Source organism: Numenius arquata, chromosome 2 (assembly GCF_964106895.1).
Source record: "Numenius arquata chromosome 2, bNumArq3.hap1.1, whole genome shotgun sequence".
Lineage (NCBI taxonomy): Eukaryota > Metazoa > Chordata > Aves > Charadriiformes > Scolopacidae > Numenius > Numenius arquata.
Window position 1 is genome coordinate 30,720,337 of NC_133577.1, and position 24,165 is coordinate 30,744,501.

The 24,165-nt window shown below is 36.5% G+C and overlaps 1 protein-coding gene across 1 annotated transcript in view; it reads left to right on the top strand.

Moving 5' to 3' along the window:
* The window catches only part of CRIM1 (cysteine rich transmembrane BMP regulator 1), a 189,355-nt gene that overhangs the window by 101,974 nt on the left and 63,216 nt on the right, over positions 1–24,165 (top strand). The window contains exons 5-6 of the mRNA XM_074168866.1: positions 14,471–14,592; positions 23,645–23,827. Of these exons, the coding sequence (XP_074024967.1) occupies positions 14,471–14,592; positions 23,645–23,827 (305 nt within the window). The remainder of the gene's footprint in view (positions 1–14,470; positions 14,593–23,644; positions 23,828–24,165) is intronic.

The following is a 24,165-nucleotide window of genomic DNA, read 5'->3' on the forward strand; positions in this document are numbered from 1 at the left end:
GGTAGGTTTTTTACTTCCAAATTTTTTTCAACTTGCTGGATTAAAAAGTGATATATAGGCCAAATTATTTTTGTTTCCAAAACCTAAATTTATGTTCTATTTTTCCACAGTCTAGTATAAATTGTGATTTGATCTTTCTATTGCTTGGGTGAAAGGAATGAGAAATATCCACTTTATTCTTCGTAGATGATAATTTCAGTGTTCCTTCTATCAGGGATCGTAGAGTACCAAGAAACAAAACTTTATTTACTTCAGAAAAATGATCAACTGGAATTATTTATTTTTAGCACACACATGGTAGCTGATCTTAAATGAACACCTAGAGCAAACATGTCCTTGAAAAAAATCTTTTTCTTTCTTTGATAATGTTTAAAAATATAACCAGTTTGTTTGCTGTGTGTTAACTGTAACTGATGTCTGAACCGTACTTGTACATGTGCATGGTACTTAAGTGACAAAAGTGGTATTCTCGTCTCCTGCACACAAAGACCCCAATTGTACAAGCAGGCTTAGAGTGTGTGAATTATTAGATAATTGTGAATTACACTGAAACCTCTTGGAAATCAGATTGCTGTGCATTACTGGATCAAAGTTTAACAAGGGATCAGAGCTGAGATTGATGAGTTCTTAGCTTCTGGAGTCTTATGTTCAGATCTGAGGGGTTTTGTGTTAATATCTGTCCTCCGTGATGTGTAAAACTGCAAAAAACCCCCATAATTAGCATTACCTAGTCTGGGTCTGCAGGCAGGTCGAAACAATTATAGGTGTCATGGTATTCCTCCATTAATTTTTAATTTTGTGGCTCAGTCTTTGTTGCTATGTATAGTTATTATGTGGGTTGATAGATTTTTGAATTGCCTTCATTCAGCCAAAGCAATATTGCACTTTATTAATAGATTAGGTGAGGAGGGAAGAAGAAAAGCTGAATCTGGCAGCAGTAACATAATATAAATGCTTGTATGCCTGCTAGAAATGTATTTAGTTATTTAGATTTTAATAAACTACTGTGCTTCTTTAGGAAGACAGTGCCATAAACATCATTCATGTGTTCTAGGTAAAGATATTACTTGAAGGGAGGAATAAAGGAACATAGGCGTGGAGATAATCAGAAAAGAAAGATTAGATGATGGTTAGAGGAAGAGAAGTATATGTGTGAGAAGAGAGAGCAGAACGGGAAACGAAGTTCAGTTACTTGGAACATGAAAGTCAAACCATTTCAATTCAGGTTTAATGTTTTGTCAGATTTGAGGAAACATTGGAGCTTTATATTTGAAGCCAGGGTCTCTATCCCACATGAGACTTGCATTTCAAAAGTATAGAAAAAAATCAAAGTGCAGATTTATGAATTAATGACTCTACACACAGGGAAAAGGGGATGTTTTTTGTTTTTCCTTAATTCTGGAATTTCTTACTAAACTCATGATGAAATATTAACATTGTATTGACTATAATTCAGTTTAGAATCGCCTAAATCCATGTCATATCTCTTTAATCATTAGAATGAAGTTCAAAAGAAGCGTCACTTATGTTTTTAATGTACATTTGAGAATAATTTGTGAAGAGCAAAGAGATAATGTTTCATAAGGTCATAGTCTTTAGACATCATGAAACTATTTTTGTTCCGATTATGGACTTTTTCAAGAAATTACGATTAATTGTTTCATTTACTGCCACTGAAATAAAGGATTAATACCAGCAGAACTGGAGAGCATCGAGGAGAGTATCATGGCTAAGGATGGATGGCGTGTCACATGGTTAACAGGTAGTTAATAACCACGTACAGCAGATTGACATCTGTGCCATATCTTGTTCTTGGCTGGTTTCTTTTTTGTAGTATGCTAGGAAAACACAGATCCCTTAAGTCTGGTGTTAAGCTGGCATTTGTTTTATGAGTGAGCTCTTGAATGTATATTCATAATATTGAAAGCTCCTCTAGCAATGCCCAGTGGGAATAGTAAACAAACATCTGATACTGTAAGTTCTTGTACTTGCGTTCAGAGGTTACATCTAGTTTCACACTTTCTAGTTTTCACGCTTGCCTTTAATATCCAGCTAAATGATATGTCTGTCTCTGGTCTTTGTAAAGATGCTCTCTTCTCCAAGGAGTTTATCGAATAAAAAGTTATTAGAGCTCTTACAGAGAACATGTTATCACAGTTTTGTTAATATAAGTTTGTCGTCTTCTGTTACAAAGTTAAATAAAGAGATGATCAGTGTGAAGCGTACAGAATCCGTTACCTTCAGGTGTTGCCTTTTTTTCTGTTGTGAATGAATTTTTCTTCAGATTTTCAGATCCTTTTGAGAATTTATTTTTAAGTGTAAAAATCTTTATCAAAACTGCTTAATTTTTTGTCTGTGAAGAATGGACTATGAAGAATGAACAGGAGCTAATTTCAGTGATTAGTGTTGGCTTATATCTTTATTGCTCACATGGTTTATATGTTTTTCATAGGATTATATACAACGGCGTAACTGGCACATTTGGATAGCTTTGTTGCTCTCTTTTTTAGAATAAAATAGAATAATCCTTACTAGATTTCCACTTCTTGCTCCAGTTTTATTCCCCTGCTTCTGTGCTCTTTTCACTTCATATAGTCTAAGTACAGGGTTTTCCCTTGTGCAAACTTCAAGATTCGTTCAGTGCTCTGTTACCTCAGGTCTTCCCCCCCACTATTCTTGGTCAGTCTTTTGATAAAAACAGATAAACCAAGAAAATTCTAGAGAACTAGAAAGATGTTAGTACTGTGCAAATATTAAAAAGAACAAAAACTAAATAATTAAAGTCCAGCTATCTTGATCTCCATTCTGAGAAAAATAGTGGGAAAACTGATAGAGGAATGAATTGAGGATTAAAGGATGTAATTATAGCTAAAAGCAATTGATGTTGTTTTGACAGAGGCATTTTTACGAAACTTGATTTTTGCCTCTTGAAGATACTAAGCTTGCCTTAAAAATCTGACCATCAGCGTGCCTTTCTTCTCAATTTCTGTCTTTTGCAGTCACCAGTCCTTTTCCTTGTATTGGATTCTAGCTTAAAAACAAACAAACAAACCAAAACAACAACAAAAACAAAGAAAAACCCAACAGAACAAAACAAAACAAAAAAACTAGGACTTTTTAATTAATATTGTCTCACAGGGTTTACTTTATAAAATGGAAATATATCCCCTTCTCCAAACTACTTAACATTGAAGAATGTTTCCCACAGCCCTCCTCCCCCAGATTTTGTAAGTGAATCACTCCTGATGAGTCAGCATCGTGGTCCTTTACCTCCTGAGGTGGACTCTTGGAGCATGCTCATGCTGGCTTGAATATCTTGCTGATAGTAAGGACATAATAATACCCTTCCAAGAGGAGAGAAGCATCCCAGGGGTATGATCACTAAATCCCAATAATAAGTTTACTTGATATATTTATTTAAAAAGCTCACACCATAAGCCCGAATATGTTCTAGATTAGAAAAAGTTCAGAAATAATTGATATATGTTTATCCATCAAAATCTGCAGTAGTTTATTTTCTATCCAATATTAGCATTAAAAAAACAGTTTCAAGGTTGTTGTGGGAGGAGAAGGGGAAAAATTGAATGTAAATGAAGTATAACAGGAGCAGATAACAAGTCACAGAGAGACAAACTTTAAGAGCAGTGAATTACTTAATAAATCTAAACAAAACAGGAATACAAGTCATGATGACTATTTCATATGTCAGAAAAGTGAGGAGCAGCTTTTTACAGACACAGTCTTGCAAGCTTGGAGCCCAAAAGACTTGGGCTTGAGGGATGGGTGAATGAAGACTCTGAATCGGACCATTTCACTCTTACTTAGTTACAGATAGCTGCATGGCGTTGCAAATGCAAAACTCTCAATTGGCTCAAGTAGCATGAAGGAGTAGGATTATAGGTTTATTGTTTAGAAGAAAAGCTCTAAAAACGTTTCTTAAATGAATTAGTCATAGAACTTTTTTTCCTGGTATGAATAGTCTTTTCCCTATTGTTTTTTCTTTAGATATGGCTAAAATGTCTCAATCTGGGACTGCCGTGAATGGCAGTGCCACAGTTTGGCAAAAGAATTGAAATATACTTGACCAGCAAAAGTTAGTTCTCTGGACGGTATAATAAAATATTGTTCTACATTGTAATCCCCTTCTCAGTCCTGTTGGAGGGTTGGAGGGGCAATTTATATGTGCATTTTGTTTTCCCCATGCATAAAGCTTTATTTAGAAAAAAGCCCAGCTCTGCCTCCCCTCCCCACCCCAGTTCTTAAATACTTACATTTTTGTACAGCTCAAGAAAATGAGTAATACTTTGATGTAGTAGTAAATAATTTATTTACCCAAGGTTTATGTTAGGCTAAATTTGGATATAGTTGAATACAACTCAGAACAGTACAAAAGCAGATTTTATTGTCATACTTAATTAAGTAAAATTACTTTTCAAGGGATGAAATAGTAGCAAAAAAAGTAAATTTACAAAACATGGAAAATACTCTTTTGCATCTGTCCTGTACGAAAATATTTTTAACATTGGTGTGCTTTAGTTAGCAATTCTAAAGACATTAAGGAATAGTAGAGGTTTATATTAGAGAGTCTCTAAATTTTGTATACCATTACTGAATTGTTTTTTATTCTAAAGGAAGAAATTGCCTGTTTTATTATTTGTAGTCTTTAATTTCTAATAGAACTTTGTGATATCTTAGGCACAATATAGATGCCACTTGAGAAATTCATCATTAGCAGTTTCACTTCTATTTTTCAGAAAAGTTGTAGATACCAGTTAAGTCACCCATGCTGTCTTTTCATGTTAGTGAACTGAAGCAGCGGTCCTGTTGCAGCTGTTTATGCAAAAATCACACCTCTTCAGAGGTCATTTAAATTTATTTATGATTTTGTTATCCTTCTAGATTACTTTGCCCAGTAAGCAATTGTTTTTCATGTACTTTATTCCCTTTTATGACACTTGGACCTGTTGTCATTGTATCATCTATTGTGTCCGCAACCTGTCATGGCATTAGACCTACCAGTCAATATTCTGTATTTCATGTTACACCAGTGTTTAGGGAATCCCAGTGGCAGCTACACATAAACTAGCACAGTTCATTTCTTCTCATTTTATGGCAGCCACCAGAATCACAACTGGGAAGTCTATAGTTCTAAGTTCTCTTTTAAGGTATTGCCAATTTATATTTGCATTTTATTTGAGAGTACCCACACATAGCTAGTTGGATAATGTTTTTTTCTGATAGCATCTGTAGAGGTGGCCTCTGAGTCTCTGATTACCTTTGCATCTGTCCCGCAATAAGAGGGCTGGAGTACACCCTTTCTTTTCATTCTTCTTAGCTGCTTGGCCGGGTGAGATCTTTTCTACATTGTTCCTTGTCAAAATATGATGTGATTTTGTGTGTTTGTCTAGATTCTTTCCTTAGGTCTTCCTGTCTTTGGAAGACCTTAATTTTATGATACATTTTTTGGGTGTTCAGTACAGGATTCACTACTTCATTTTTCCCGTACTTCTATAGAGGGCAGTCGTGGTATTTCAGGAGGTGTAACTTTTTCTCTTTTCCCCCTGTGCCAGTCACCTCTCTTAAGCAACTTTTGCTGATACAGAGGTCTCCCTTGTATTTGTTCTAGAATTTTAGATCCTTGTCCTGCACCCATCTCATCCTCAAGAAATGATACCCAAGCGAAAATGGTTGTGGATGCCAGTTTTTGTTAAAGGAAAGTTCAGCTGGAACTGGTAAGACCAAATACATATCCAAGAACCTGTATCTTCCTGAGATTTCTATTCAGGGTTTGACTTCTGAGTTGACCTGGATAGCTGGATCAAAGGTCTAACAAAAGCATGTTAAGGATTCTGCAGAAACTTTGTTATTCCTTCAGTTCTTTCATTAGCATCTTAGAAACCCTGGTTTTTAGCTCTTATGGCCAACTTGCTCAAGTTGTTCCTCCTGGACCTTTAACTCTAGCAGACCACTTTGACATCTCAAGTACATCTCACCATCCAGTACTGTGGTGTTGTAACACTTGATGTTGAATTGGAGACTGTTACTCGCTGAAGAGGCAGGGTTTGCATCGAAGGAAAGCTCTGCATTGGTGCCAGTTGAACCCATTGCATGTCAAACTCAAGTTTGCAATAGGGTTGTATTGGTTTTAACAGTTGATGAAAAGGCTAAATAGAACACTGCAATCTCGTGATGTTTCATAATACCTGGGAATAGGTGTTCAGGCATTTTCATGTATTTTCGTCTTTCAAGAGAAATCCTCAAAAGTTGAGAAACAACAAATATTTTTCCCAGGAAAACTGTTTTTCTTCGTTGAGATCTGATAAGTGAGAAAGTGATGTTCAATCCTGTTTACATACTGCACTGTACTGAATATCCACAAAGAGCAAGGATTAATGGGCATGTGTGTGACCTTTATAGGTGATCCGTGCTCCATGTCCATCTTTTCCATGTTGGGCAAGTTAAAAATGCACATCCATACTTTTCCACCAACTCCTAGGAAGTATGAATTGCAAAACCGTTCAAGACAGTGCTACGAAAGGAAGGAGCACGTTTCCCATAAGCAAAAAAAAAAAACCAACCCCACATTTGCACAGGGGAAAAAGTACTGATCATAGTTATGCAAACAGTGTCCTTTTTATATGTATGAGTTTTTACGGAAAAGGATATGTAGTACTTTAATCTGAGCACGTGCTGTGTTAATGGTATATTTACTCCTTCATTGTTAAATTTAAGAAGACATTTTAATCCAGAAAAAGTTAAAGTAACTCTTAATTGTATCTACTGTTAAAGGGTGTTTCATGCTTGGAAGTAGAATGAGACTGTAGTGTCTAGATTTTGGTTTTGTTTCCATACTTAACAAGCAAGCTGGTGTTTGAACTCTTCCAATTTATAAGCTGGTACACATGTCTTTTTGTTACAAGTTTTTGTTTTCACTTGTCAGTCTAAGAATTAGTGTATACCTTGATCACACTGAATATTGCTCTCCTTCCTCCCCCCAAGACTTCCCACACTATTTAGTTCCATGTCTTCTACTTAATCAGCTATTAACTTGCCTGGAAATTGAATAGGTGATTTAGTTCAGAATAATTTCTGACTTTAACAGACAAATTTCTGTTTGTATCACAGAGATCAATAATGTCTTTGACAGTTGTCTTCAAACTCACAACTGTACAGACCCATATACATAATAAAGCAGTAGAATTATAGTTTGGATGTTTGCATTTTAGAAGGGAAGCAGACATGAGAATTTCCAAGCAGTTTCCAACAGTACTCAGAGCAAATGATAATATTGTTATTGAGGTTATATCAAAAGAGTTTGAAGTTGTTTCCTCTAGAAAATAGCAGGAAACATTGTGTCAGCCTCCAGTAGCTGCACATCACTGCTTCCTTTTTTCTTTCTTTAATTACTTAATATTTAAGTGGAATTAAAGGCTGTGGATAGTTTTAAAATAATAAGTAGTTTCTCACTGCTCTTCCTTGAAATGTCATTGGTGGAATTTCAAGAATCTTGTTTCTAGAAAAGGATTACAGTTCTTCCATACATGGTTCCCACTACATGGAAAACATCTCATTAATTGAATGGAATTGTTTGGTTTCAGAAAAACTGGGATTTTGGAGCAATCTTATGGCCTTGTTTTTAAATTCAGTCCATAATGGAATAAATTCAGAAGCTACATGGTCATGTAATGGTTTGCCACGTTTTTAGGAAGGTCACATTTGCCTCTTCCGTACAGTTTGCTTTTGGCCTCTCTTATACAAAAGCAGCACGGAACAGTTCTCAAGCAGAGTCTTAGTCAATTTATCCTTTCTAAACTTGTACAGAATTGCCTTAAGGGGTATGAGAAAGGTGTTACATGCCACAAATGGCATGGAAATGCTAAGCATGGAATAATTGTTGGAGTTTTTTTTTTTTCTATCAAGGAAGAAAGAGTGGACATCAAATTAAACAATCAGATAAATTAAAAAATACTGTGTTTTGGGAAGGTTGGTGGAGGTTTTTGCTGCTTTTGTTGTTGTTTGGTTTTTTTTGTTTTGCTTATGTTGAGTCCCTGCTGGCTTAGAGTGAGGGAGGTACGTCATTCAACAGTAAGAAAGTTTGTAGTTACAGGTATATTGAAGTTAGTGAATTACTTATAAAACTATTATTGGTAAGTGATTTTTGACCTGTAGTCCTTAGGAAACTGGGTTTTTTATAAGAAGATCGGGTATATAATTCCTCACTAAAAAGTAGTGAAATAAGAAAAGAAACAGATTCTTATAATACCAGATAACCAACATGTTGTCTAACATCTTAACTAATGTCTTATCTTTTGGTTTTGAAATGTTTGTTGTATCATGAAGGGTGAGGCTGATAAACCTACACAAAGAGTTACTGAGGTACATAGTGGTTACAAACGAAGAGATCTTCATCGGAGAAAAACATAAGCTGGTATGGGAAAATATGAGAAAAATGCAGGGTTGGACTGGTTTATATGTATGAATTCAAGAGGGTCTATATACATACCAGTATACTTGAAAAAAATCAGTGTTCTTGGCCAGTGGTTATATGCCTACTGGGTCCATGGCATGACTCTTTTGTGACTGTCCTCTTTTCCCATCTCATCCCTCCGGGAAACAGATCAGTTGATTTAACATTAGTCAGAAGCTGAAATAGAGTGTTGATCAAATGAACTCTTTGAATTCTAATAAGCCTTGGAAAGATGGTAATCTAGTTGATGTGAATGCTGACTTTATGACTTTTTCCCTTGCTTAGCATCTGTTTGCTATTTCCTAACCTAATGATATGCAAAAGATGCACAAAACTCATTCCCTTTCACAGTATCTTTAATTAAAAGCTAGATAGTTGCCTTTTGTAATATTTAAATGCCCCCTGTGTATAAAGATTACTATACTTATGGAAAAATGCAGTATTATATTTGGTATCTGTTGGTAACAATATCCAGAAATTTAGACAGGAATTCTTACTTGGGAGCACATTAGCTTTAATTTCTTAATTCATAAACCTCTTGGAGAATTATAATAGTTCATATACAAGTGATACAAAACCTTTGAGCATTTGGAAACGGTCTTTATAATAAGTGTTAGATGCAATTTCCACAGTTCTTCTGCCATGTCTTTCTACAGGTTTATTACTGATCTCCAAAATAAAACACTAAAGGCTTTCCAGGAAAAAGGAATATTTTTTATTACTGACTTACTTAATCATATCTTTAAAATGGAAAGTGCAAAATTCATAAAACAGTGACCTTGAACTGGTGGGCAAAACCTCTTCAGTCTGTATGTCTGAAGAAATTCTAGCTGAACTTCTTGGATGGAGGGGTTCCAATGGCTTTGCCTTTGCCTGCAGTGTCGCTTTCCGTATAGGGCTGGAGTTTTTATTTTTAAGAGTAGCATTTGGTTGATTCCTGGAGCTGTAGCTTGACCAGTTTAAAACTTATTATCTTGCCTACTTAACTCACGTCGTGGCTTCAAGTGTAAGTAATATGGACGTAAACCTTTGCTGATTTCATGAGATTGTTATGTTAACGTTTCATTTTGCTGTGTCATCATCTCTTATACCCTTATGGTTGATGATATAGAGAGTCTTGCATTTAGCCTCTTTTCCTTGCCACGAGTTCATGAAGCTTTGATAATGCTGGGAGTTCTCTTCTGAAAATGCCCTGTTTGACAGTGTCCTTAAGTGTTTATATTAACAGATCTGTGGGAGTTTTCTCTAGTACATGTAGGTAACATAAGTGCTAATAATGTTAATGCAAATTGTATTAGATTCCTGCAAGGAAGAAAAGGAGGACTGTGATAAAATCTCCACAGGAATGTGATGTATGTTTCAGGAATGCTTTTCTCTAGTCTCAGTGCTTCAGACTTAATTTTGGTTTGATCCTCAAAATAAATATCCCTCTCCTCAACACACCCCCACCCCAACCTTCCCATTCACTGGTACTAAATCTTTTTTCCAGGGTGCCTGTTCTTATTTTCATAGCCATTATGCATTGTGCCTGGAGAACTCTTTTGATCCTACCATCAAAACAGCTTTTTTGAGGCTAACCAAGCTCTTCTCTCTTTTCATCTGTTTAATAATGGAAGTAAATGAACCAAGATAATTAGATTTTAAATAAAAATTGTCATTTACAAGTATTCTGTTTGATTTATTTTTCTTCTTATTCTTCCTTTTCCTTTTCATGCTTTTGGTGACATAAAGGAAAAAAGGAAAATGAAGATATAAAGGCAAGAAAACCAACAACAAAAACCAAACAAAACCCCCTCAAATGTAAAAGAAACAAGTGATGAAATTATTTCTCTTTTGAAGAACTTTAAAATTAAAAATCAGTCCTTTTATATTCCTGAAGTAGTTACCTTCCTCAGTCTGTAAAGCATTGGTTAATGAACATAGTCTTGTTTCTGGTTCTTCATATACTGAAGTTTCCCTTGCTCAGTTGTTGAAATTTCTAGGATTATTTTTGTTATTACTTTTTTTTTCTTTTCTTTTTTAACCTGAAGAACTAAAGGCAATTCCTTTTCCCAGGAAAAGGACCCTTTTCGGGTTGATTCTGTATTTTTCAAATTTCAGTACAGCTGACTTCTTACTTGGGATTCTTAGTTCTCTCAAGCCCTCCCACCACCTTTTCAGGCTGCACTCCATGAAGTCCCTTGCATGACTATTCGATTCTCCTGTTTGTTTTTTTCTTTCCAGACCTTTTGTTAGGGGACATTGTACTCTCTTACAGGACTGTTCCTCCATGTTAAAAGGACAGGTTTTTCTTGACTTGAGTGCTGTTATGATATAACATCCTGAGACCGACTTCTTTAGAGCCTTTGCTAATGAGGTGTGTGAGGGGCAGATACTGAGTGCCAACTTCTCACTACCTCCCTTTAATCTTGGAACTTTTGGATGCCACTGTGATATTTGATGTTGCAGTGGTGTCGCTGCAGGCTGTGTAAAGAGAGAAGGTGACATATAAAGTTGTCTTCTCTCTGGGAAGGTTTTCTTGTAGTAACTTCTGCTGTGTCAGTTTTGCTTAGGCAAGTTACATTTATAGAGGGAGCAGTTCAGAAACAACATCGTGCCTTGCTGATCAGCCGTCTGAACAGCTACAGCTAGAACAGCTAGAAATTACTTTGAGAGGGACCATGGCCCCTATCAACAGGCTTATCACAATCTGGCTTGCTAAACTCCGTCAAACCTGGTGCTCAGTCCCAAGGCTAAGACGCACACAGCCTGCAGGTGGATAGCTGCCTGTGAGAGAGCACAGAGCTGGACTGCAGCTTCTTTTCCGTCCATCCCTCTGCTCCAAAAGGCACTTCAGAAAAATCTCTAGAGCTCATTTTGCTCTCTTACTGAGAACAGGATCACTTATTCCGAATTTCCAGATGCTGTTGTTTTGGCAGTGCGACAACTGTGCTCGGCTACCAGAATTCCTTGGGTTTCTTCCTGAAAGACTTCTGTCTCCAAAACAATGTTTTCCATGCTAATAGCCTGGATGATGGTCAAAGGTTTTCCTAGCAGAGCTGGCTGAAAAGAATTCAGACTATTTAAAAGTCCATCTGAGACCGTTTGCTACTTTGACATTCTCCTACGCGTGGATTATTTTTTACCCAAATGGGAAGTTAATTTATAAAATTTTGGAGGGTGGGGTTTTGTTTGCTTACACTGTGAATGAGTATGTGAAGCTTTGATTTCTCTGAATGGAAGGGAGTGTCTTCTGCAGAAAGGAACATTGGCTCCCACCCATCTTTAAAACATCTTTTTCAACCCTTCTTCTGGAAGATTGCCCTATCTTAAGTTATTTAATCTGGTGATTCATGGTTTTTTGTTGTTTGGTTTTGGGGTTTTGTTGGGGTTTTGTTTGTTTGTTTTAAAGCAGTTGATTGGGAAGAAAAGACGAGGGGAAAAGTACAAGTTATTAATCTAATCATTTAATAGTCTTCTGCAACTTAAATCATCAGTCATAATGAATGTGAGGCAAAGAGTAGAGAAGATACAGATGTGTCTGAAAAAGCATATTGTGAAGGCAGCAAAGTTAAGAGTGGTGATTTCAGCTCATGAGACTTGGAAGATCAAGGTCCACAATTGTATTTCTATCACGTGTGCCATTTTCTCTGTGAAAGACGTGAATTTTCAGGAAGTTTGATCTCCCTGTTTTCCAAGGGGTTATCTGGATGTTGAACATAGGGTGGATTAAGTGAAACCCAGTATTTCTATGTAGGCTTTTAATACCACTTTCAGATTATGCCTGTACTTTTTTTGTTATTTATGTTTTAAGAGACTTTTTCCTTTCTTCTTTAGTAATATGTAGGCACTTATATCTGTGTTTCATTCTTCTCACAAGGGAAAAACATCTTCCAAAGCAGTATCTGCTAGATGGGTTAAGGTACAAATTCCTTGAACCTGATAGTGCTAACTGTTCTTCTCCCCACCCCCCTCTACGTATCTTACTTTTATCGGGGAAGCAAAAGGTAAGATATTAGTACAGAATTCTGTAAGATTACTTACAGAGTCGTCTTAAAAGGGAAGCTGCTGCTATCACAAATCCTCTAGGTTTTTTGATCCCATGTAGTAGAAGCCATAATGCTTTTTTTCCTTCTACATCTCTGAAAACAGGGGGCATACGGTAAAGAAAGTAATTAGATCCCTCCTTTTTTGTATTTACAAATAAGTCAAGAGGAAAATGTCAAAAGCAAAGGTATGCTAAATAAAACTCTGGTTTCTGTACTCTTTTTTGTTGGTTTAGTTCATTATTCTTTACTGTTATGGTAAGCACAATATCATAGAAAAATTCCTTGAAATGCCTGTTTTAAAACTGTCACTATACTTTAGTATATATGTGTACATAGAGTTAAACTCCTTCACTTTATCTTGACATATGTAACATTATTTGTGAAAAGTGCTATAATTAATACTGTTTTTTTTAATGACTCATTTACCCCTTTGTAGTAACACTCTGTAATAATGCAATATTTTAAGAATCCTTTTCAGCTAGTATAATAAAGATTCTGTGAGATTCCTTTACTTTACTTGTATTTCTTCTTGCAAACTTTCTTTTGAGTAACACCTTACAGTGGAGAATGTAACAACGTTATGTAGCTCTGAGGTTAAAGGGAGGGATATTAAAACCCTCTCTGAGAGGGGGCTCTTCCTCGTTCATCGAACACTGATCTGAGATGCAATGGCTTTTGGACAATTAAGAAGACATGCATGGTAGAGGAGAACCAACTTATTACATTTTAAGCATAAAGAATAAGCAAACACATTAAGTGCTGATGATGCTTCTTACTAATGGGTGGTTTAATGTGGGGGTTGTCTTGGAATACTTGAAATATTTGAAATAGTTATTAACAAGTAGAGTTCTTATTTTCAATTCTGTAACTCATAATTACAGGATCTTCTCTTGAGTTGCTTCCTTTTGAAATTCATGTGTATTTGTAGTATGCAAAATTAATCTACACCTTTTTTTACCAAAAAAAAAAAAAAACCAAAAAACTGTGATTTGCAGTTGAAAAATGTAAGGGCTATTCCATGAAATTTCTCAGCTTTGATATCTGCATATATCTCTTTGTTAATTTTGTCTTGCATTTTATTGGATCACAGCTGCTTATGCCTATAATATGCCCATTGTTCAGTGCAAGAATTCTGTTAAATGTAAACTTATCAAAAGGTTTGAGTGTTTGACTTTTAAACTATTATGTTAATCGTAAAGCAAAGAATCTGGAAACAAACCTAATTGTTGTTTATCTACATTTTACGTCTTCCAGTTCTTTAGTCTGTATTCTTAAATAAGTAAATAAATGCAACTTACATGGAGAAAATATTCTTTTTAGAATGATCCAATCTCTAAAACTAACCACAGTATTTAATATACCTAGCCTCTCACGTTATTTGTCATCTCATGTAATTGGTTGCGCCTCCACAAACTGAGGGGGCAGCACCATCAAAAACCAAAAAAGAACCTGCAGTTATTTTTCATTTGGCTTATATTTAATGATTCTGCATGGTCTTCTTTTCTCTTTAATTGTTCCCGATATAAAACTGGGTATGATATGGTTTCCTAATAAGAGAACACTATTCTGATGAATGGGTGTTACTGCTCTTAGCGTTTCACCAATCTTGATTTTTCAGAGAGAATTGGAGGAGAAGCCTAATTTTGCAAGTCTGACGAATACATTTGTTTTCAAACAATCTGGAACTACGGTTTTCTACGTTTTTACATACAGCACTAGGGAAGTGTTGGTGTTGCACAGTACCACCTTCTTTGCTTGACCAGCAAACAGAGTTCGGATGGTTAAAAAAAACAAAACCAAACTTCAGGTTTATAAGCTATCTTGGTTGTTGGGTTAATAAAAGATGATTCTAAGATGTGAATACACTAATGCTGGAACTTGTGCTCTAGCTTTCCATTTTCCTCTTGCTTACTCTTTTGCGTTATACATGGCTTCATTTATTTATGGGGTTTTCCTTACTGTTCTTTGGTTTCAGATGCGAGTGTCTCTCTGGTTTATGTGGTTTCCCCATGTGCGAGGCAGGCTCCGTTCCCCAGATAGTCTCACGAGGAGATGGAACACCTGGCAAGTGCTGTGATGTCTTTGAATGTGTCAATGGTACGTGATGCTTCCTCTTGCACCTGGAGAGGAGGATTTTATCTGTCTGTGGGAGATCCAGGGCATTTGGTTATTTTTACCATGTGGTCAAGATCTAAGAGAAATAATTTTCTTGAGGTTCATTCAGTAAGAGGGAACTGGAGGTTCTACACTTAAGTGGAAAACTTGTGTCATTTGTAAGCTGTCATGTTTCTTTAATTCCTAAAGCACTCTTTCTGTGACCCACGGAATTACAGTTTTAGCAAGACTCCCTCACTGCTTGTGTTTCAGGTACTCCTTTGCAAACACTGGAGTCCTTTCAGAAGTCAAATTTTTGTGAAGCACTGCAACTGCTTGTTGCACTACTGTAAACAAAAGCGCGCTGTTTGGACTATGGGATTTGCTTTAAGAAACATTTGCAAAATAATTTTTAATAGGAATGTACAACCTTTGGAAATTTTAAGTCAGTGTAAGAATAGACTGATTCATATTTTTTGGTTCCTGGTGTAAATGTTTAGAAAATGTTTTAAAAACTTTGAATGTGTTATGCAAGTAACTACATCTCAGGACTGCTCTACGCTATATATGTAGAACAGCATAAATACTATATATGGTGAGCCGGGAAGAGAGACATTTGAGTATTAGTAGATAGAAAGGGAAAAATACTCCTGAAAGGGTTGCATGCTCAGAAATTAGAAAACTAATTCTGACGAGAACTTGCTAGATAAATGTCTACTGCAACGACAAACTGGTAAAAAAAATAATATATTTATATATATATATCTCATTCCTACCTTTATTTCTGTCAGTTTAAAGTGAAGAAGAGGGGGGCATGTTGTTTGTGAGACTAATAGTTGAATATAATATCCAGTTCTGTTTTTTAGAAGGGATTTGAAATACTAACAAGTGCAGAAGAGATATAGCAGATATCATTGACAGATGGAAGAAATATCTTACAGTGATAGGTTAGATCAATTCTTCACTTCATTAAAAAAAATTTCCATCAAAGTAACATGAGCCAAATCTGTAAGATCTAGGACGTGCTGTTCTCATCAGTGAGGGTGGTTAGCTGTTGGCACAAACTGCCGGAAAGATACTGAATTCCTTATCTTCATCCTTTCCAATTAGGATTAGATGTCTTTTTAAAGAGTGCAGCTTAATCAAATGCAAGTTAGTGGCTTTATAGATGCTGGGTAGGGAAGTTGTGTAATCAGTGTTACCAACAAGTTCCATTAGTTACCTGTGTTTGAAAGTCTCTGAAAACAGGCAAGAGGGTGGAATAAAAAGGACATGCAAGGTCATGTTAGTATAGTTTTCCTGTTGTTATAATATCTATTTAATATTAGAATGAAATAATTTGGGGGGGGGTAGAGGGAGCAGTCAGGAATAATACTGGTCATCTGAGTTACCTTAAAGTAAAGACATCGGCTACAAATAAGTGTATGTAGACTGCAAAAATATCCATATTATGTATTGTGGGGTAACTAAATTCTGTACTTAGGTAACACTAATGATGTGCAGAGTGTTAAAGCAGGCCAGCCTTCTGCAGTATGTCTTGCAAGTGTATACTAATGTGATAGATGCAGAGCTGCGTGTTTAGAGGGAGTATGGGGAGGCTGCCTTTACTGCATTGGAAAGAGATCTGCTGTGGTTGCACAACAGCATTGGCCAGTGTTGAGGGGCTAGTTAATGAATAAGGGCAGAAAAATACATGTCGTGTAGAGACTCTGTAGTATGTTGGTTTTGCTGTTTGTCAGCATTTTGGGAACAGATCAGTCATTCTTTCACAAATGTTTTTCCTGGTTTTAATGTAAAACTGATTTAGAAGCTCTACGATGTGTCTGTAGATTTTGTGTGGTTGTCTTTGTTACCAGTACACAGTGTCTCAAACTAGCTTTTGGTTAATCTGTTTCAGAAAAGCATATTAATCTGTGGTGAGAGACACTTCTACAGTAGTTACTCTTTGCAGATTGTGGAGTTGTTGTTGTTCCTGTTTTATTATAAGTACAGCAGTAAGCCAATACACTAATCATTATTTTCATGCTTCAAGTTTGTACTGGGTGTGTCCTTAAGGTTCCCATCATGTGTAATCTGCTGTTTCTCATAGTTTGTTATATAAACATTATTTAGCACCAAAATAACGTTTGCATCCTGACATTTCAATTTAGTTGGGGTTTGTTGTTAAGTACCTACTGTATGTAGCTGTTCAGTCATTGTGTAGGTTGAGCTTCTTTTTGAATATTTTTTTTTACAGGAAATGATTTAGAAAGTGCTGAGAACAACTTTCTCATTGGTGACAAAAAAAAAAAAATTACAGAGAACTGATGTTCCTAACAATTCTGTGTGACGTTTTAATCATCATGAATCTATGCAGAGATCAGAGTATTTTACGTAAAGCTGTTATACCAACTGGAGACATAAATTTTTGCTTTTGAAAACACTGCTGTGGTTAAAAGAATTCATCATTACAATTAATGCATAAGTATTACTGTCGTTAGAATGTGGTTCTTGTCCCAAAGGTCAGTCAGTTAAAAGTGTCAATTTTAAGGCACATATTGATTCCTTCATTTTGAAGGAAAGCATCTTTGTAAATAAAATCATTCAGTAACACTGCTTGTTGCATATGGTAATCAGAGATTAGTATAGTGGTGTTCAGTAGTGAAGTTTTCAGGGAAGAGCTACATCCATAGTCAAATGTGCTTGTTCCTGAAATGTGTAAGGTAGATAAAGTAAGGCAACATGAGAAATCTATAGCAAATAATTTCATCTTAATATATGAAAATGAGGTTGTGCCTATTGTGTGGTTCCAGTGCATTGTAACAGAGTGCACGTTTCAGTGAAAGTGAAGAGTGTATATTGCTTTGTTTAAAGGTAGATTATTCCAGTTGCCGTGACGTTTTCCTACTTGCACTTGTCTGAAATCTGCTTTCCATCTAGAGAATACTAGATAATATATGATATAAACTTGGGGAACATTGAGCAAGAGATTCCCAAGATACAGTCCTTCCCAAAATCCTGCATTTTGCAGAAGTTAATTCAAGGCTTCTTCTGATCCACTCAAAATATATTACTCGCCAGGATTTTTGTCTACTAATCCTGGTGTGCTGCCTTTTCCCATGGGAGAGCTTGTAAGGAAAAAAACTGATTCAGCATTAAATTACAAGCATCAACAAGTGAATCTAAAAAGATTGAAAGCTGCATGTGCAGCAAGAGTAGAAGTGTTTGGAAACAAGAGAGTATCTGAACTTGCCTGTTCTTTAATGAGATATTGATGCATGGGTCTCTTGAATGTAAGTTGCACTAAAGCACATACTAACTGTGAGCTGTGCCTTAGAAATTTGAGAGAGCAATTACCAACCATCCTGCAGCTGCTTCCTTCTGTCAGTCAGAGCTTCCACTTCTCAGTAAGTTTACTTGAATACAGGCGCTACTTTAAAAGGGTCTCTGATTGCTTTATGAAGGATGGTAAATTGCATGTGTGAGAGTGGTCCTTGTGAACGTGTCCAAGTGGTTGAAGGTCAAGGGGACCAGGCTGCTTGCTGCCACAGCCACATATGAGCTGTGATTTGAGCCTGCAGCCTTGCCAGGAGTGGCTTTGGAGACCCACTTCACATCCCTTTCCCCTGAAGGTGAGGTGTGGGCTTTCCTTGCCCTGTCCATTGAAGATGGCACCACCTGATGCATGCACGAAAATTGGCATTGATCCAGGGAAGAAAGGATGACAACTTCCCCTGGGACTTAAGAGTGTGACCTTTTCTATACTGCTGTTTCAGGCTGTACTGATTATCACATAGTGGTATGTAAGTGATCTCCTAAATCATCACTTTACATGACACATAACCTGTGGTTTATAACTGCTTCTGTAATTTCTTTTCCTCATTTGAGAAGATACCAGACATAAATGAGGCATTTCTCTTTTCTCTGTGACTCCTGGCTTTCTTCACAGTTGTGTCTCTATACAGTGGTACTGCATTGGAGGAGAGATTAAAATCCCTCTTTAATCACACTTCTTGTCACCTGTTGATGAACTTACTCCTCACTGCAATTGCAGTTCCATTATTAAGCTCATGGTGTGGAAAAGGATAAAGGTGATATCGCTATTTCTAAAGTGAAAAAAGAATCACCTGTTTCTAAAGGAAGCATCAATGAGTACTAAAGGGATTTGATGGGGAATATTGGGTCAGCAAGAAAAATCTTCACTAAGGAAGACTGGAGTCCAAGTGAAACACCTCACAGACACTGGCTAATTACCATGGAGTTGCCATTATTTATTGAAGTAATCCTGACAGAACTTATATTGCACTTTCATTAAACTTATTTTCCGTGTGCTCTTAAGAAATAAGGGTTTGACCAAGGTAACAGAACCTGTCCCAGAGCAGAGAACTGAATATAGTCCTGATCCTAATTAAACATTACTGCATATTTCTCTCTGGGCATCCAAAACTGCAGAATTTTGTGGTGGACTTTAAATAGAGGCCTGCTTAAAAATAACAAGATGCAAAATGCCGCTTCGGAGGAGTAAAAGATAAGAAACTGCTTGGTAAGTAGTGAAAGGTAGATTAGTATTAAAGGAAGATAATCTGATGCCAAAAAGGTAGACAGATTTATGGTTGTGGGGTTGGGTTTTGGTTTTTGGGTTTGCTTGTTTTTACTCGAGTCAGAACATTTGAACAGTATTTGAAAATCATGGCTAATCACCAGTGACAGCAGTGTGAGAATTTGGTCTAGTATAGTGAAAAAGCAGGTCAGTCTGCCAACCAGGTCAAATGTTTTAGATCCTTGGAACCTGGATTATACTCACTCAAACCAGCAAACGTATCTGAAACAATGCAAGTCAATACCAGTTAAATTTGAAAGAGGAGGGAAAAGAAAAATGCAGAAAGCTGAAGGCCAGTCAGCCCAAAATTCCTGGTAAAAATATTCAGTCTGTAGATGCATATAAATAAAAGATAAATAAAAAAAAATTAAGTACATGAAAGAGGAGGGGTAGCAATTGTCAGGACTACAGCTGGATGTGAAACCAAACTCAAAGCTTTTACAGTGGTTCACTGTGAGTGGGGGGGTTGATCAATGGGTGGTAGAGACTGAGTTTTAAATAACTTAAGGACAAAGTTTAGCTCCTTTCATTCATATCAGTTAATGAAAAGCAAGATGCTAGGTCTCTCTGTTTCTGGATGACCTTTTTAGAAGATGCAGGATGAAAGGACTCTCAGAATTGTCCTGCAATTATGCTAGTAGGGAATACACTGCACTAAGTAGTATAACCTGAAGAGTAAGAACCCGAATATATTTTTTTTTACCTAGCTTGTTTTTATACATTTGCAAGGAAACAAAAGCAGACAGTGTGTTGTCCTTTAACATTGCTGTGGGCTAATTCCAATGAAACATATCCTTCTCTTTTTTCAACTCCCTGTCAGCGCAGCTTTTGAAAAATGGAAAGCTTTTCTGTATTTTGTTTGTACGGACTCAGGATTCAAGTTTATCAGTTTCCTTCCCTTTCATTTAATCAAAAGTTCACAGCACTTGCCCCAGTTCCTTCCAAGAGTCTGGTACAAATACTTCTGTATGCTGAAGGAACATCCAAAGTGCTGGAATCATGAACCTTTTAATCCTTTAAACAACAGAAAATTGTTTTGAATCTCGCTTCCGCTTCAGGAGGACTGGAATTTCTGATACTACAAAAGAAAATGCCCAAACTTGCCTACAGACAGCTGATGCCTGAAGCGTCTCATGCGCTCGGCATAACTGTGTGCAGAATTGCTGCCTCACACGGGATGGATTGCCAAACTTGCATTTTTTTCTGAGCTGTTCCGTGACTCTAATCAAAGAAAACCACAAGTATTGGCAAACTAGAGAAAACTCAGTAACGGAGAGTTCAGCTAATAGAACTGTATTTAATTAGATTTAAAAGTGTAAGGTAAAATACCTTAGAAAACTGACAGGATAAAACGGAATGTGTCTGTTCACAGTTCAGGTTGGAGATGAAGATCTTGAAAAATAATCACAGTTTGCATCTGTGTAGTGCAAGGCTGTGTGGCTTGCTGCAACGCTGACTTTTAGGGCTCTCACTCCCAGAACAAAAAGGCTGTCACTATGAGATCTGTAGAGCTAAGTGTGTGCCAGAGCTATTTTTCATTTAACTCTATGGCAGGAACATTAATGCCAAATCAAGTCTCTTAGTCATGCTTAACTTTATATAGGAGCAGAGATGTGATATCACCTGGCCTTCCACAGCCAGTATAAACTCAGTATTGTTCTGGGTACTGTCCCTCTGTCCTGGCTCCTTTCACAGATGGGCAGTTGTACATCTGTGCTTGGTCTGGATCAATCTTGTATTACTGGGTTATCTGATGGCTGGCAGACGCTAAATTCATGTTCATAAATCCATGGCCTGGGTGTCTGTCTTATGCCCACTGTTTAGTTATGGTAGTCTGCATCAGAAAAGGGATTTGGAGTTTTGGATATGTTTAAGCACTTTGTCCTATGAAGTCCAATCAACTTAAATTACTTTGTCATGCAGCAAAGCTTTGGTACTTGGAGAATTCTACCTGTAGTATTCTCTTTATTAGTAGAATAATTAATTCATGGTTACCAGCCTTTAGGAAAAGATGCATTTACTTAATATTAGCTTTGTGTTCTTTGACTCATTTGTGTCTGCTATATGTAGATCAGTAAGGCGATAAAATTAGCACTATTTCAAAAAAAGAGAGAACTGAGAGAATCTTCCAGCACATTGTGGTGGAAGAAATGCATCGTTACAATTGCACAGCATGGTTCTCACTCTTTCATTAGGCTTCCACTTTATGAGTATCTAAAGCTGGAGTTCTTCATTTAGTGCTTGTTTTGGCTTGACTGAGCCTTAAGACTGCAGTCTTACATATGGTTCTAACAAAAGTAATTCTTGTCTCATAACTCAGTGTATAGGCATAGGTCAATAGTTTAGTATGAATGTATACACTACCATAAATCTGAATGGTAAAAATACACATATAGTGAAATTCTATGGTGGGTTTCATTGTAGGAATAAAACATAATTTTTCGTTTCAGGATTTACAGTTACTTGCTTGGTCTTGTTTGGACATTCTAAAAATGAATGGTAATTCATGGAAGAAGATGTTTCTACTAAGTAGGCAGGAATTCATATCTACTGTTTCAGAGGGAGGAAAAAAAAATCAGTAAAAATCTGGAAAGCTGCAATCAAAGCAGTAGAGTCAGAAGCAAATAGATTAAGGGACTTTTGAGTTGTGTTGGCACTTTTTCCTTTTTTGAGAAGGTTTTTAAACTAACAGCTTGAGCTACATAAACTTGAAATATTTCTCAAGTGTTTGTTTATGTGAATTGCTTTCTAATGAGGTCATAGCTGTTTTCCCGGACACAGTGGTATTTCCTCCTTTTTTCTTTTTTTTTTTTTTTTTTTTTAATGCTGCTTTCTACATTATGCCTTGAAGACAGAACAGGCATATGAAATCAAATATTGCTCACGATATATCCAAATTTCAACTCTAATGTTTTACAATCATATTAAAAGACTCAAGGCTGGAGTTCAATATAAGTGTATGTGGAAAGAAATACTAGAGTCCCTGAAATGCTTTAGAGTTTTAAAGAAAACCTGTATCATTGTCAAGAGTAACTCAGATGGAAAGTTTCTAGCCCCCAAAAGTAAGAGAATTGGGGTGGTTATTCTGTGCGCGCCAATTAGGCTGGTTGAACAGAATACGCAATAGGTGGTGGAGGTGGAGGAAAGTTTGTATGTGTGGGGGGTAACTGCAAGGTCAGAAGCCCTAAGGAGACCTTATGATGTATTCATGATGAGTAGATCTGTTTTGTGTTCCAGAACCAAACCTCTTCACTATTAAAAATAAATAAATACATACATACATACATGGATAAAAGGTGGTTAAAGCGGCAAACTGTTTTGTTGTTTTAGTTAGCATCTTTTGTTTCTTAATGTTAATGAAATAGGCAATGTCCTTCCCAAAAAACTTAGGAATTTTGAGAAGCTTTTAGTTTTCCACAGATTTTGGGTTTAATTATATGTTAGGATTCTGCTGTAGATGGAGGCATACAAGAAATCATGGTCTTGTGTTTTTGAAACACTAAAGTGATCACAAATATTTATTACAATTCAGGTTATTTGCTGTGGGGGGTATAGATGTGAGCTGACTAGTACAGCTCCAGGTTGCTTGAACTGAGAAGTATTCAGTTCTGCATAACAGATCATGCAGTCACAAAATATGTTTGTTGGGGTTTTTTTTAAGCATATCCCTAAGGATTGGACAACCTTAGTGCAATTTATCCACGTGTGTACAGAGTTCTGCAGAAAGGAAGATTACAATTAAGAAACATCAAAAACTGTCTTAAAATAGAAAAATCTACTTCTTCATTTGCTGAAATTTGATGTAGCTTCTGGCTCATCCAGAATGAGAAATATTTAATGCCCATGAAGAAATACCAGTGCCTTAATCTTCCTTCAGTATTTTAATTTTTAAAGCAGAGACTAAATTGTAAAGAATTGTTCTGAAAGTAATTTTGAGTAACATTTTATTGTCTTCCGTTTTTGAAATCGACAATAAAATATACCATGTTCTTAACAATAAAAAATTTTGAGTTTTAAAAATGAAAGAAAAATCAATTGTCTATTTTATATCTGTTTTTATCAGTAGCAACTCTATAACTACTTGAAAGGACATTGTAGAGAGCTTGGTGCTGGTCTCTTCTCACAAGCAAATAGCAATAGAACAAGAGGGAATGGCTTCAAGTTGCAATAGGGTAGGTTTAGACTGGCCATTAGGAAGAAATTCTTCACAGGAAGAGTGATCAGACACTGGAACAGGCTGCCCAGGGAGGTGGTTGAGTCACCATCCTTGGATGAGTTTAAGAGTCGTTTAGATGTGGTGTTGGGGGATATGGTGTAGGGAAAAACTTTGTAGAGTAGAGTAGATGGTTGGACTCGATGATCCCAAGGGTCTTTTCCAACCTAGATGATTCTGTGATTCTGTGAGTTTAACTTTTTCCTGTTTATCAATATCTATAAAATACATTATTAATTTATTTTTCCTCCTCTTTCTTTCAGAAGTGAAGCCAACTTGCATATTTAACAGCATGGAATATTATGATGGCGACATGTTTCGGATGGATGCTTGTCGCTTTTGTCGATGCCAAGGTGGAGTCTCCATTTGTTTCTCTGCCCAGTGTGGCGAGCTACACTGCGACAGGTACTATGTGCCAGAAGGAGAGTGCTGCCCAGTGTGTGAAGGTACAGTATCTTTTTAATCATGTTTGCTTGTTAATTCCACTGGGTTTTTTTATTTGTCTTTTCAATGCAAATGAGCAAACAAATGCTTTATTTTGGACTTCTGAAGTTTCCAGATTCTTCCTTAATTCACTTTATTTCTACATTTTTACTCTGAGTGTGCTACCTTGTTCTTTGCAGTGTCCTGTTGCCATAGGACAAGGGGCAATAGCTTTAAACTAAAAGAGAGTAGATTTAGACTAGACATAAGGAAGAAATTTTTTACGATGAGGGTGATGAAATATCAGAACAGGTTGCCCAGAGAGGTGGTAGATGCCCCATCCCTGGAAACATTCAAGGTC